At 42.1% G+C, this 12,492-nt stretch overlaps 1 protein-coding gene across 1 annotated transcript in view; it reads right to left on the bottom strand.

Annotated features, from left to right (window-relative positions):
• Positions 1-596: 596 nt before the first annotated feature.
• Positions 597-12,492, bottom strand: part of LOC121278819 (tyrosine-protein kinase Src42A-like) — a 53,530-nt gene continuing 41,634 nt past the window's right edge. Inside the window, exons 7-11 of the mRNA XM_041189273.1 lie at positions 10,702-10,867; positions 4,087-4,245; positions 2,515-2,693; positions 1,142-1,298; positions 597-1,028 (exon numbers count right to left, since the gene is read on the bottom strand). Coding sequence (XP_041045207.1) covers positions 835-1,028; positions 1,142-1,298; positions 2,515-2,693; positions 4,087-4,245; positions 10,702-10,867 — 855 coding nt within the window. The 3' untranslated portion in view covers positions 597-834. The remainder of the gene's footprint in view (positions 1,029-1,141; positions 1,299-2,514; positions 2,694-4,086; positions 4,246-10,701; positions 10,868-12,492) is intronic.

Here is a 12,492-nt window from a genome sequence, read left to right as displayed (position 1 = left end):
AGGATGTGGTCCCTGCCAACTGTTTCAATGACAGAGGCCGAGACCCTGCCATCCACTCCTGCCATCCTAAAAATCCTGGCTTGGAAATTCCTGTCAGCCAATTATCAAAACACAGTGCACTCTGCAGGGAACCTGGAACCTATGTGTATCTCATCAGCCAATCATACTGAAGAATCATTAGTGAGCAAGAATCTGAACTGGGGTGTCCAAATATTAAATTCACGGCAAAATCAGTTACAGAAAGAGAAGTAAAGAAAGGAAAAGAAGGATGGGATTAAGAGAGAGATAAAAGAGATAGACATCATTTTAAAAATACTTAAATAATTAAAACCTGAAGGAATGAGACTCTACACTTCTAAAAGTTTATTTTCGTTTTGGAATTTATTAAGACTTATCACACTACTAGACAGGTATTTAGCCGAAATGGACAAAGTCATAACATTTTCTAGTGAGTTTAGTTTATAGAAAGCAGGTAAGTACAGCAACTTCTCACTATTCAAACTATTTGAATGACGATTATCTCGGTGAGATACTGTGCAGCTTTTGAAGCAATAGCGCACCTCAGACAACAACTATAAAAACAAAAAACTGCGGATGCTGGAAATCCAAAACAAAAACAGAAACAGAAATACCTGGAAAAACTCAGCAGGTCTGGCAGCATTGGCGGAGAAGAGCACAGTTGACGTTTTGAGTCCTCATGACCTTCATCTATAATTATCAGTGCCATTAGCCTCACTGTCAGTTCCACTGCAAAATTCAGTCTGATATTCATTTTGAAGCCTTTTTTGTTTTGTTGATAATTTTAAATAGAAGATTCAGTAATTTTAAAGACGGTTAATACAGAGCACTGAAATTGGTAATGATGAAGTTTTCCAGTTGTAGTTTCAATTTGCTGAATAATGGTCTTTGGGATGGAATTTCATTCCAGCATTCTCTCATAATGGCATAAATGGGCTGTGGACAGCCTATAGGACATGGCATCCTGTAGCCCTGGAGCAGTTCGAATAAGACCATTCTATTTGGCATTCCTGCAATTTCAGAAAATTTCAATTTCAATGAAGTAAAAAATGTCAGCCAATAAAATGATGTGTATATATATATATATATATAATAAATAAGTAAATAAATAAAATACACTTACCAGGATATGGAATCATCCCATATGTCGTGATCTCAAACAGAACAACACCAAAGGACCACACATCTGATTTCATCGAAATGTGATTCATAATTGCTACTTCTGGAGCAGTCCACTTAATGGGAAGCAGACAATTGGGTATCTTGGCAGCAGTGGCATCCTGTTGTGAGAAGGATGCAACTATAATACATTTCTGTTAATTACAATCAAACATTCATACTTTTTTAACCTAAGGTCATAAGATTAACTGAAAATGACTTTTGATCATATCAGTGAGGAGATGTTTACCACATCTGTGAGACATCCATTATATTAAATGTAGCTTCAATGCATTAATTTCAAATAATTAGAAAGCTATATGCCTCGTGCACTCAAAGTTCTAATATGCTTTGGCAAAATGTGAGGGCTGAAATGGAAGTGTGAAATTGGGTTTTCATCTTAGAAACTATCCTTTGTTTGACACCATTATAATTCAATTGCAGGTGTCATTCAGAGAGCACATAAAAATAAAAAGATAGCAGCAGGAATAGGCCTTATGGCCTCTTGAGCTTGCTTTGTCATTCGATAAGGTTATGGCTAAATTTCTACCCCCAATTAATTTCCCAGCCTTAAACAAATGACCCTTGATTTCCTTAAAGACTAAAAATCGATTGATTTCAGTCTTGAATATCTCAATGATAGAACATTTCACAGCCCTCTTGGGCAGAGAGTTTCAAACCCTTGAGTCATAAAGTTATACAGCACAGAAACAGGCTCTTTGGCCCCTCGGGTCCGTGCCAGCCATCAAGCACTTCTGAAAGTAGGGATTTCTTCTCACCTGAGTCCTAAGTGGCCAACCCCTTTTCCTGAGACTATGAATCCTAGTTCTAGGCTCTCCAGCTAAGGGGATCAGCCTCTCAACATAGAGATCATAATGGTAGCTGGTGTGTGAAGGGAACAAAATCACACAGGCACTTTTCAGAGTGCACTCCTGAGGGTGGGAGATAAGGAACATTTTCACAACAACGTACAGCAGGTTTTACTTTGTCAATCATTGGCTATGTTGTAATCAAACTGGAGGCACTTTAGGGGTGTGGTGTTGGTAGGGGGCAAAGAAGTGAAAAATTTTCCATTCTCTAACTTATGAGCACAAATATAAATTAAGGAAAGATAAACTTTAAATCAGATATTGAAGCAAAAAAACCCTAATCTATAAATCCACCCACCACCAATTGAAACAAATTGTAGTACTGAGTTATAATGTTCAAATGCAGTTTTAAATATGAGTTAAGTCATTCACACGACAATATTAATGGAAGCTGATAGTGAGTAAATGAGCTTAAAGCAGCATCGAGTTCTTCCTCACTCTTTTAGAAACAAATACGTTCTATGCCTACCTTTAACAATTTAGTAAGTCCAAAGTCTGAAATTTTGCAAATCATATTGTCCCCAATAAGAATATTTCTTGCTGCTAAATCCAGATGAACGTAATGTTTGGATTCAAGGTATGACATTCCAGCAGCAATCTGAACTGCCATGTCTATTAATTGTGCAATTGTAAAACAGCCTTCTGATCCTGAAAAAAGATACATAAAACTGTTAACCCTACCACACCAAGGCTGGGATTTCCATGCCTGCCAGCATTGGGCGTGTTCGATGGCGTGAGTAGACAATACTGTGAGAAGGCCAAAAGTCAGTTTCATAATGTTGCAAAATCGGTTTACGATCGTCTGCTCAACTCACCGTTGGCATACCATGTTCCCCACCATTGGACAGCGGGAACCTTATTGTAATACAGCAGCATATCATTATAAGGTTAGCTGCCGGACTCATCCAGCCCACTGGATTGTCCGCCCATGTTGATGGGAAAACATGCCAATGTGTTTCACAACAGCACATAAGCAACATGCACCTGGTAGACTGCGATTTGCTCGGGACTTCGAGGTTTGTTTGCCTACTTTGCTTCGGTCAGCACTTGCAATCATCAGCGCCAGGTTTCACAGACAGCACCACATCACTTTTAGGGGGGCTTACGGGCAGGTCTCTACCTACCAGGTTAGCCATATGTGGGTGGCTTTTCAACTGCTGCAGGGCTAGGGCTTGCTTGGGGAAGGGGGAGAAGTGGCCTCAGGCAAGGGAAGAGGCTGCAGGATGAGTGCTGTACTGGGGAAGGTAGGTATCCCAGGGTGTGTATGGGGCACATGTTGATCTGTGCAAATGGCCTCAAGATGGTGAGGGCTGAGGAGGCAGTCTCCAGAGCAGATGAGGCCAGATGGAGATGTGAGGGCATGTATGGAGAATGGGTGGTGATGTCCTTTGAGCTGGCAGTCAATAAGGTGCCAGTGAATGTGTGATGGGCTTGAGTGTGAGAGTTTAGAGTTTAGAGATGAGATAGTTGCAATACCCGGGCTGCACGGCTGAGATCCTTCATCGTCTAACTGCATTGGATGGCCAACCTCTTCTGTGCAGCATTGGCACTGATCGCCACTGCCATTGCCTACCAAGCTGGAGTGGTAATGTAGCTGCCCCTCCTGCAGCCAAAGCAGGGTTAGAGGACATCACACTGTGTCCAAAAGGCACCTGAGGGCTGGAGTCTTCTTGCCTTTCGGGGTCATGTCTTCCATGCTGCAGTCCTGGGCTGGAAACACTGAGCGCGGCTGTACTTTAAATGTGGTGTCTGGTGTGATGAAGAGGCGTGGTGATGGCATGGCAGGTGAATTAGTTCTTGCCCACCATCGAAACAGCGTGTATCCCAGGGATCTGTAATTAATGTGGCGGGTTTTGGATGGGCTTGAAAAGCCGCCATTGCTGCCAACAGGTAAAACATTGTTTTACCTGCCTGCTACCACACTTACTGCAAATCTGGGACAATTCCACCCCAAATTTTTGAATATATTCTCAGAACACGATAGTTCCTGGTCAGAATGATCTAAAAATCTGTTTATCTTTAAAGTATTCCAGGTACTCACTCCTTAAATATTTCAAGAGATCTCCATGTTTCATCAATTCGGTGACAATGAAGAAAGGATTTTTTTTGGTGCATACAGCGTACAGTGGAATCAGATTCTGGTGGTGGAAGTTCTTCATAATTTGTGCTTCTTTCAGAAAATTGCTGGAATCTGTAGTATCTGTAAATACATAAATTACAGTTTGATTCAGCAACAACATTTGCAAATACAGGTGAAACACTGCTGCTCAAAGTGAGGACCCATTGACCCAATTGAGTAGTCTTCCTTAGAAAACTACAGGAGCACCCAGTTAGCATGGAAGAAAAACTGCTGATAACAGTGGGAGGGCCATCTCATGGCCCAGCCAAAAATGGATGGGTATTGGGATTGGCAGCAGAATCCCAACAGATATAAGAACATAAAATAAAAACATAAGAAATAAGAACAGGAGCACACCATTTGGCCCGTCGAGCCTGCTGTTCCATACAATAAGATCACGGCTGATCCTCTTGTGTTTCCATTTCCACATTCCCATGCAACCCCAATAACCTTTGATTCCCTTGCCTAATCTATCTATCTCTAGCTTAAAAATATTCAATGACCCCCACCTCCACCACCTTCGGAGGCAGAGAGTTCCAAGGTCGCACAACTCTCCGAGAGAAAATATTTCTCCTCATCTCTGTCCTAAAAGGGCGACCCCTAATTTTAAAACAGTGTCCCCTAGTTCTGGACTCACCCACAAGAGGAAACATCCTTTTGATGTGGTACAAAGTCCCCTTTGAGAAGCAGTAATGTGCCTCTATTCTTGCCTCTCTCAATGAGACAACTCATGGAAAGAGCACCAAATTAGGGCAAAAATGACTGACTAACTACACTTTCATCAATATGAAGCAATGAGGAATGGCACAGAACTCAAGTAGGGAAATAAAGTAGTTCCTTTTCATTGATATGTATATTTATTGTCAGACAGGACTTATGAACACTGGGGGTGATGGGATACAAACTGTAGTGATAACACATCAGGGTAGGCTGGGAGTTCGAAATGCAGTGCCCCAGGGTTTAGTATTGACATTGCGATTGTTTCTAATTGACACCAATGATGTGGAATCAGTAACCCAAAGGAAAGTGGTCAGATTTATAGATGGTACCAAACCGGCAGGGGCAATGAAATTGACAGAGGCGGTTTACAAATTATAAGTTGTAAAGTTTGGCTCCATAGCATTGGAATCTTCAGTACTACAATTGTGTTTTACCTCCAAAATGGAGTTCACGGTGGTGTGCACACTTTTAGCATGCCAACACTATTTTGGTGATGGCATTAGCATGTGCACAGTGGATGTCTGCTAGAATTATGCAGCGTAGGCAGATTATGAAGTCAGTCAGTGTATAACACTGATTTGACACCAGCAGAGCCAGTTTAAAACTCTACGGTCCAGCCAACTCCCTTTCACAGAATCACAGTGCAGAAGAGGCCCTTCGGCCCATCGAGTCTGCACCGACACGTGAGAAACACCTGACCTACCTACCTAATCCCATTTACCAGCACTTGGCCCATAGCCTTGAATGTTATGATGTGCCAAGTGCTCATCCAGGTACTTTTTAAAGGATGTGAGGCAACCCACCTCCACCACCCTCCCCAGGCAGCGCATTCCAGACTGTCACCGTCCTCTGGGTAAAGAAGTTTTTTCTCACATCCCCCCTAAACCTCCTGCCCCTCACCTTGAACTAATGACCCCTTGTGACTGACCCTTCAATTAAGGGGAACAGCTGCTCCATATACACCCTGTCCATGCCCTTCATAATCTTGTACACTTCGATCAGGTCGCCCCTTCAGTCTTTGCTCCAACGAAAACAACCCAAGTCTATCCAACCTCTCTTCATAACTTAAATGTTTCATCCCAGGCAACATCCTGGTGAATCTCCTCTGCACCCCCTCCAGCGTAATCACATCCTTCCTATAATGTGGTGACCAGAACTGCACACAGTACTCCAGCTGTGGCCTCACCAAGGTTCTATACAACTCCAACATGACCTCCCTACTTATGTAATCTAGGCCTCGATTGATAAAGGCAAGTGTCCCATATGCCTTTTTCACCATCCCACTAACATGCCCCTCTGCCTTCAGAGACCTATGGACACACATGCCAGGGTCCCTTTGTTCCTCAGAACTTCCTAATGCCATGCCATTCATTGAATACTTCCTTGCCAAATTACTCCTTCCGAAGTGTATCACCTCACACTTTGCAGGATTAAATTCCATCTGCCACTTATCTATACATTTAACCACCCCATCTATATCTTTCTGTAGCCCAAGACACTCAACCTCACTGTTAACCACCCGGCCAATCTTTGTGTCATCCACAAATTTACAAATCCTACCTCCCACAGTCATGTATGTCGTTTATATAAATGACAAATAAGGGACCGAGCACAGATCCCTGTGGTATGCCACAACTGGCTTCCAGTTACTAAAGCTTCCTTCTGTCATCACCCTCTGCCTCCTACAACAAAGCCAATTTTGAATCCACCTTATCAAATTACCCTGTATCCCATGTGCCTTTGCCTGCTTTGTAAGTCTCCCATGTGGGACCATGTCAAAGGCTTTGCTGAAATCCATATAAACTACATCAACCGTACTACCCTCATCTACACACCTGGTCACCTCCTCAAAAAATTCAATCAAATTTGTTAGGCATGACCTCCCTTTGATTCCTTCAGAAATTTCTCCAACTCACTGGCCTGTAGTTCCCTGGCTTATCTCTACAACCCTTCTTAAATAGTGGAACCACATTAGCTGTTCTTCAGTCCTCTGGCACCTCCCTCGTGGCCAGAGGGGAATAAAAAATTTGGGTCAGAGCCCCTGGGACCTCCTCCCTTGCCTCCCTCAGCAGTTTGGGGCACAAACCATCCAGACCTGGAGATTTGTCCACTTTTAAGCCTGCCAACACCTCCAATACCTTATCACTCTCTATATCAATTTGCTTAAGAACCTCGCAGTCTCTCTCCCCGAGTTCGATACCTTCATCCTCTTTCTCTTGGGTGAAGACGGACGTGAAGTATTCATTCAACACTCTCGTGATGTCCTCTGGCTCCACTCATAGATTGCCCCCTTGGTCCCTTTATGGGCCCTACTCTTTTCCTGGTTATCCTCTTCTCATTGATATACTTATAGAATATCTTGGGATTTTCCCTACTTTTACTAGCCAGAGCTTTCTCATATTCTGCCTTTGCTCTCCTAATTGCTTTCTTAAGCTCCACCCTGCCCTGTCTGTATTCCATTAATACCTCTGCTGATTGGCTTCCCTTGTATCTGCTAAAAGCCTCTCTTTTCCTTCTCATCGTAACCTGAATATCTCTGGTCATCCATGGTTCTCTGGGCTTGTTACCCCTTTCAATCATCCTAGAGGAAATATGTTGAACCTGTACCCTCCCCATTTCCCTTTTGAACACCCCCCCACTGTTCCTCTGTAGATTTCCCCACAATTAACTGTTCCCAGTCTCCCTTAGCCAGACCCTGCCTTATTTTACTAAAATCCACTATCCCCCAATCCAAAACATTTTTTTGCAACTTGTCGATTTCTTTGTCCATAACAAACTTAAACTGTACCATGTTGTGGTCGCTATCACTAAAATGCTCCCCCACCACCACGTCAGCCACCTGTCCAGCTTCATTCCCCAGAATTAGGTCCAGCACTACACTGTCCCTTGTTGGACCCTCTACAAATTGACCTAAAAGGTTCTCCTGTACCGATTTCATCCAAGCCCTTAACACTTTGTCTATCTCAATTAATGTTGGGAAAGTTGAAATCACCTAATATAATTACCCTATTGTTATTGTTTTTACACACCTCCACAAATTGTGCACATATTTGCCCCTCAATTTCCCGCTGACTATCTGGGGATCTATAATAAATACCTAATAATGTGGTTGCCCCTTTTTATTCCTAAGCTCTACCCACAAAGCTTCATTTGATGCCCTTTCTTAACCTTGAGCAGCTTAACATGCAGGAAGCACTCCCCACCAGTGCTGTTTAATCAACTACTTTCAGGTTAGTTACTGATTGGTTTTTACAGCTCTTGCTGCAATTATAGAAGCTTTTGGTGGTTTCTAGAATGTTTGAAGTTGCTTAAGTTTGCATGGAGTGATGTGCCACATGCTGTGGGACTTTATTCCGACTTTAAGATTTCTCTGCATATTTTCTCCTAAATATGGATGTGGTAGGGTGCATTAATCTTAACCTTCAGCATGACAGGGAGAATGAACAGAGGTGGCACAGAGCGGGACAAACTGCTTAAAGAGGGGAGAGGAAGGGAAGATTGAGTCTCAGCAGGAGGCCATATCTGTCCAGGGTGTTCAAAAAGCAATTCTCTGACCTCAACCCAATTGAGAAAAAATTGTGTCAGATGTATCTGCTGCATTTACTATGTCCTCATTGAAATCTGCCACCTTCTGCAGCCACAACTTCAGCCTCAGAGTAGGGCAAGGACAATGTTGTCATTGGTAGTGAAGACAATCATAGCGATAAACTTTTATTAGTCTGGCTTCTTCCAGGCTGGAGCTGGCAATATTTCCAACATCTCCTTGCTTGCCATCCACTGTTGCATAAGGCAGCAGTTCTCAACTATTTATGATCTACCTCAATGACTTGGATGAAATGGCCGAGTGTATTGTAGACAAATTTGCTGATGATACAAAGATAGATAGGAAAGCGAGTTGTGAGGAGGATACAAAAAGTCTGCAAAGGCATATTGATATGTTAAGTGAGTAGGCAACAATTTGGAAGATGGAGTATAATATGGGAAAATGCGAGTTTCTCCACTTTGGCAGGAAGAAAAAAAAAAGCAAAGTATTATTTAAATGGAGAGAGACTGAAGAATGCTGTGGTACAGAGGGACCTGTGTGTCCTTGTACATGAATCACTAAAAGTTAGCATGCAGATACAGCAAGTGATTAAGATGGCAAACAGAATATTGGCCTTTATTGTAAGGGGAATGGAGCATAAAAGTAGGGAAGTCTTGCTACGACGGTACAAGGCATTCTTGAGCACCTGGAGTACTGTGTACAGTGTTGGCCACTTTATTTAAGGAAGGACATAGTTGCATTGGAGGCAGTTCAGAGAAGATTCGCTAGGCAGATTCTTGGGATGAAGGGGGACTTAAGAGGAAAAGTTGAGCAGATTGGGCCAATACTCAGTGGATTTTAGAAGAATGAGAGGCAATCTTATTGAAATGTATAAGATTCTGAGGGGCCTTGACAGGTTAGATGATGCGAGGATGTATCCCCTCATGGGGGAATCTAGAACTAGGAGAGGCACAGTTTCAAAATAAGGGGTCTCCTGTTTAAGACAGAGATGAGGAGAGATTTTTTTTCTCTCAGAGGGTCATTAACGTTTGGAATTCTCCCTCCCAGAGAGCAGTGGAGGCTTGGTCATTGAATATACTCAAGGCTGAGTTAGACAGATTTTGGATTGGCAAGGGAGTCAAGGGTGATGGGGACAGGCAGGAAAGTGGAGTTAAAGCCACACCAGAGCAGCCATGATCTTATTGAATGGTGGAGCAAGCTTGAGGGGCCAATTATCCTACTCCTGCTCTTATTTCTTATGTTTCTCCTCATGGGAGGGAAGGGCAAGAGTTTAATAACCACAACCCCCCCTACCATCCTCCACACTTCCTAACTCCTGCAGACATTGTTTTCCTCTAGTATTGTGGATGCTTTTCCTAAGGGATTAAGATGAATATTGTGACAAAATTCACTGACATCCTTTATGCACTTATAGCTTGTCAGCCATTCCACTGAGACCAAGAACACACATGTCCCCATGTGAAAGGCAGGCGCCACAGTATGGGTGAAATTTAATGGTCAAGGCAGTGGGCTCGTCCACAGGTTGGATAGCCAGCTGCCACACTGCCATGGCCATTCCTGGGAGCACATTAAGTCATGGGGGCGACCCACCCCTGCCCAGTTCAGTGCCTGAATGGCGCTTAATGTGGCAGGCCTTCTCGAAATGAGCCGGCGGAGGGCTCTTGTCTGCTCTCCAGCAGGCATGTGAGACCCCTGTGACCTACATTAAATTCCACCCAACGTGTGGGAATGGTCTCTCTCTTACAAGTTCATACTGCTCTGTACTAACATGCCAGTGATAGTGGGAGCAGGAACAGCTGTTGATTCTTACCTTGTCAATTTATCAAATCATTCAATTTCTTACAGGATTGATGTGACAATGAGGAAGTCGAAAAGGTGGCACTAACAGCCCTCTACATTCCTATTGTTACTATTTTAATTGCTCTGTCATCCTCTCTCCACACATGCTTTCCTTTCTAGTCCTGTCCCCTGTCAATGACATTGCCAGCTTAGTCTCAGAGAATCTGGCAGACCATCTTTCCCCTTTATTTACTAGCTGAAAATTTTTGATTTCCACCACTAGATTACCTCTCTGTACCAATCCAAACTTTCATTCGGAGCTGTGAATAATTATGGTAGTGATTTAGCTCTGGAAATTTGTATGTTGGTTGCACACTATCAATTTGGCAAGATTTGCACAAGTTCTTAAACACATTGAACTCAAAATCGACCACTTTAAGTTAATCATAAATTAAATCAAATAGAATAAATGTTCTTTTTTAAAATATGGTTACCTTCTTTTAACATTTTAATAGCAACAGGTACATTCTCATTCCAGATGGCTTTCCACACTTCTCCATAATTACCAGAACCTATGCACTTTACTAAAGTGAATTCTTCTTTTGGTCTTTCCCATTTGTCCACAGTGTTATATGATAAGTGACGAAGTGATGGCCTTTTCTGTGATAAACAATGACTGATTTAGGAACAACATACAACATATAGGTAAATACTAGTCAGAATGGGATGTATGGACACACAAGCAGTGATGGATAGATAAAGACCCTCTGGTCTATCCAGCTTGTTCCACACAATTCCACACCTTGCATATCACAATGTATATACTCTGCACCCATCCAAATCCAGTTGATCTCTTGAGGTGGGCAAAAAAACAGATGAAAATCCAAGTCAATTTGGGGAAACAGATCAAGGAAAATCCTCTCCTATCCACTTAGGCGATCAAAACTAATCTTCAAAACATAAAAAACAGGAAAAGGTAATTCAGCCCCTCAAGCCTGTACCTTTCATTAAATAAGATCATGGCTGATCTATGAACTACATAAAGCTGCCTTCACTCCATATTCCTTAACAACTTTGATTCACAAAAATCTATCAATCTCAGTTTTATAATTAACAATTGATCTAACTTTCATTGCCATTTGTGGAAGAGAGTTCCAAACTTCTTCCATTTTTTGTACGAAGAAGTGTTTTCTAATTTCACTTCTGCAAGGTTTGGCCCTAAGTTTTAGACTCCCCAGCCAGCAGAAATAGTTTCTCCTAATCTACCCTATCTGTTGAATATCTTTAAAACTTTGCTCAAATCACCTCTTATCTTCTAAATGCCAGCTAACATAACCTTAGTTCATTTAATCTCTTCTTGCAGCTTAATCCTTGTACTCCAGGTATCATTCTAGTAAATGTATGGCATTCTCTCCAAGGTCAATATATCCTTCCAGAGGTTCAATGCCCAGAACTGCGCACAGTAATCCAGGCACTGTATATCTGAAGCCTGACTTCTACCTCCTTCTATTCCATTCTTTGATATTTAAAGGCCAGTGTTCTATCAGCCTTCTTCATTATTTTCCGCACCTGTTCATGACGTTTTAATAATCTGTGTGCCTGGACCCCAAAGTCTTTTTCGACCTCCACAATTTCTAGATTGTCACCACTTAGAGATTTCCGTTCTATCCATTTTAGGTCCAAAATGATGACTTCATATTTGCCTATATTGAAATCCATTTTCCACAGTTTTGCCGATTCACTTAATATATCCATTTTGCTTCCATCTACACTGCTTACAATACCAATTATATTTATTCTATTAGCAAATTTGGGCGTGTGACTATCTATCTCATCATCTAAGTTGTTAATGAATGCAATGAATAGTTGAAGGCCCAAAACAGATCCTTGCAGGATACTGCTAGTCACATCCTGCCAATTAGAATGCCTATGATCTTGGCGATCACACTGGCTCCAAATTCCATGAAGTGCCTATTTTTAGTAACTGGTGATATCCTCCCTAATCAGAAATAGTTCTAGCTATCGCCAGAAGGAATTCAACAAATCAGAGTCAGCCACACGCGACAGGAGCCCATTCCAGATATCCATTATTCTCTGCAAAGATCACCACCTCCTAACATCAAACCAAGATCTCACCTTCTATAACTTAAAATTGTGACCCCAGGATCTCCCTGCACTTCAACTAGAATATTATATATTCTTTTTATGATCTTATAAATTTCAGTCAGATCAACCCCAAGTCATTGCATCTCTGAAGTGTAGAGTCCCAACTCTTTTAGCTCACC

The sequence above is a fragment of the Carcharodon carcharias genome, chromosome 6, assembly GCF_017639515.1.
Source record: "Carcharodon carcharias isolate sCarCar2 chromosome 6, sCarCar2.pri, whole genome shotgun sequence".
Lineage (NCBI taxonomy): Eukaryota > Metazoa > Chordata > Chondrichthyes > Lamniformes > Lamnidae > Carcharodon > Carcharodon carcharias.
Note: the sequence above shows the minus strand (reverse complement) of the source record. Positions and strands in the feature narration are given on the sequence as shown.